This window comes from Drosophila takahashii, chromosome 3R, assembly GCF_030179915.1.
Source record: "Drosophila takahashii strain IR98-3 E-12201 chromosome 3R, DtakHiC1v2, whole genome shotgun sequence".
Classification (NCBI taxonomy): domain Eukaryota; kingdom Metazoa; phylum Arthropoda; class Insecta; order Diptera; family Drosophilidae; genus Drosophila; species Drosophila takahashii.
The window spans coordinates 39,618,862-39,622,113 of NC_091681.1; the positions used below are offsets into that span (position 1 = coordinate 39,618,862).

A 3,252-nucleotide genomic window follows, 5' to 3' on the forward strand; every position below is an offset into this window, starting at 1 on the left:
AAGTCCAAATGAAACTCGTGCACTTTTCAGCACAGGTGACAGAGGACTCAATAGTCACACTCAAGCTGTTAAAACTAAAACTCGATCGGTTGTGTTCTGGTAAATCTTCTTTAATTCATATTTAATTTAAACACTCTGTTTTTTTGTAAATGTTTTATTGGGTAAGAATAAAATGAAAGCGTATCTTTTATTTAAGTTATTAAATAATTCTTAATGACCACCTTTATTTGTGTTGGCAAAGAATTACAATGCTTTGAAAGAGGTACTTTAAGGTTGGACTGTTAATTTGAAAAATAAGCATTTTAAAGTATAAGAATAAGTTTAAATGAAACAATCTTCGAAATTTTTAATTTTAAGAATTTTAGGACCATGATAATATTTTCAGCAATAACAGAATATTCTGCCAAGAAAGTATTTATATTTATTTTTAATGTTCTCCTAATATCTTGGCATTCAATTTTAGTGACTTTTTGTAGTGGCGGAGCGTGAGCGGAGCATATTGTTTAGAGGTCGCATTGTGAAGTAGTAGATGAACTCGATGGCACTGAGGATGCTGGCCCCCAGGAAAAGTCCCAGCATTCCGCCCATGGAGACCACGACATCCAGACGCGTACGAATAGCCTGTCGTCGGTACCGATCTGTCGGCAGGAAGGGCATGTCTAGTGTGGCGTTGAAGTACTTGTTTCCGGTTCGAACACTGTCGATGAAAATTATTTTAAAAATCTTAAATAACTAAAGTACTTGTAAAAAGGGTACTTACATTGTAGTGGGTTCGTAAATGGCAGAGATATCGCCATCATTGCAGGACGGCAGACACCCGCAACTTTCGTTGTTTTTCTTATTGTTGCTCAATAATACCCTGGAATCCGGCTTGATCGCTCGCATCTTCTCCAAACAGTGGTAGCCTTTGAGATCACAGTCCGGATAGCGTTTATCGGCATTTGGATTGTACATGATTGCCGTGCAGTTGCACAGCTTCATCTGCATCTCCCGAATGCATTCCGTGATGCAGACGCTGAAGCTATAGGCTTTGTATAGGCTGGTTTTCGGATTCTCATCGGGGAAGAGGCAGCTGCGAATCTTGGAGTCGACCTCCCTGACATCCGGATCGTTTTCCATGACCACCTGGTTGAATTGCATATACTTTCCCAGTCCCGCAGTTATAGCCAGTAGTCCGGGCGGAGCGAAGGCCGTGTGCGGAATGTCCTCAGCATTCATCACGAACACTTGAATTTCCATTTGTGTGACCACATTTATCACAGCCTTCCGATCGGCGGGATCCAAGTCATGGGGCAGCCAGTACTTCGAACCAGGCTCATTGTTCAGCAGCGAATTGAGCATGTAGCAGCGGCCAAAGGGGGTCAGCAGGGGGCGAAAATACCGGCAACAGTCGAACTTCTGTCCGGACAACTTGCACTCGACGAACAAGTCCGTACAGTTGGCTCCATACTGATCAAGTTAGTTAGGATAGGAAAACAAACAATTAAAACAATTAAGCCTACGGATTGAGCATATTTACTATAGAATTTTGAAATCACGTACAAAGGTGCCGAAAAGTATGCAACAATATATTTTATTTTTAGACACCCTTACGAGCACTTAATTGTACTTACTTATTTTCTTGTTTTTATATAAAAGTTGCGTTTTTTTTCTTTTAAGACTTTGCCAATTTCTTGAAGGAATACACACTCTTTTCCATTTTGTATACTCTTATTCAACCCCCGCAAAACTCACCCAGTTGAGTATTCGACGATAGCCGGTCGCAGGACACTCTGCACATGGCCCTGAGCAACTAACGTTGGTTACCGCACATTTGCCCTTCAAATTGTTTTCATTGTATAGTACAGGAAACAGAATGCACGCTATTCCGGACTCCACTTCGAATGGATATCCGCCGGCCACATCTAAACCCAAACTGAAAAACCCCGTTCTTTCATTACGAGACTTTAAGACGTCTATTAACAGCACCTTTCTACATAATCCTCCATTGTGTGGAACAATTTACCCTTGTGGGCCACTTCACAGACGCTGACAGAGGGAAAGCGCCATTTGGAAAAGGGCGGCAGACTCTCGTACACAATGCTGACGGCTCTTGTAGGAAAGCTCTGCTGATATGCCCTGATCAGATTGTAGCAGCCCAGTGTTGAAACGATCACGCAAATCAGCCAAAAGATGCGTTCCGAGAAATGTAACCTACGGACTCGGAAGGGGGAAATATTTAGATTTCAGCGACCCAAGAAAGATAAAATTAAAATTTAAAACCCACCTGGAATTGGCCATGTAGGCGAGTCCGGCCAGTGAGCAATTGGAGCAGTAATCCTTAATGAGGACTATCAAGCCATTGCTTTTCTTCTCCGCCTTTATAGTTCCAGCCATTATCATCCTGCCAGGAGAAGTTCTATAAGCCGATCTCCGAACTCTGGGTCTTCGTGGCGCACTGACTGGGCCAAATAAATTGGTCATGACCAAACACGACACGGTCAGCTACTCGTTGGGTAAATTTGTTTGTTGTCCGCTTTCAAGTGGCTCCACTGACAGAAATCAACCCAGGAACTTTAAAATTTTTTTTAATATTTTAATGACTGTAACATTTTTTTTTTAAACACTCCTTCTTATTTTCTCAATCTATATTCTATTATTTAAAATCAATCAATTTTGCGATTAAAGTAATGCCAATTAATTGTTAAAAGTTTTAACTTAAAACTTTGTATTTTTTAAAATCAAAGCATCAATTTGCAAAAATTGTTTAAAAAACCGAATATATCGTTTGCTTATGATATTAGCTATAAAATAATGTTGCCCTTCAAGTTGGGGCATCTATTTTAAAAGAATTACGACAATTCTAAATTTATTTAGACCAAACATTTTTAAGATGTTTTGAGTCCATAAAATAATTTTATACGATTAATAAGACAATTGAAAGCACTTATATTTTTTTTCTGAGTGCAACAAAGAGAGTAGCTGAGTAGGGGTTGGCAACTTAATGGCATACAAGTACGGTACCCTTTCCCACACACAAATTTCTTACCGAAACCCCACCGCCCACGCAACCCATGCAAAAGTTGGCACGGTACCGCCTGTGTAAAGCCTTTAATTGGTATTTGCTTTGTGCAGGTGTCGCAATAAGGATTTAAACGCACACTCACCCGCAAAACAGCACACCTCTTTGAGTGTGTGTGTATGTGCATTTATGTCCACTTGAATTTCATGCATTTTGCGGCCCAGGTGACACAGAAATCAAGTTGGAATTGT

At 40.4% G+C, this 3,252-nt stretch overlaps 1 protein-coding gene across 1 annotated transcript; it reads right to left on the reverse strand.

Moving 5' to 3' along the window:
- Positions 1-440: 440 nt before the first annotated feature.
- Positions 441-2,376, reverse strand: LOC108064600 (pickpocket protein 19-like). Its single transcript, XM_017152185.3, has 5 exons — positions 2,267-2,376; positions 1,969-2,193; positions 1,735-1,915; positions 761-1,449; positions 441-697 (listed from the first exon to the last, which is right to left on the reverse strand). Exons 1-5 carry the CDS (start codon positions 2,374-2,376, stop codon positions 460-462), a joined length of 1,443 nt encoding a protein of 480 aa, XP_017007674.3. The 3' UTR covers positions 441-459.
- Positions 2,377-3,252: the final 876 nt, after the last annotated feature.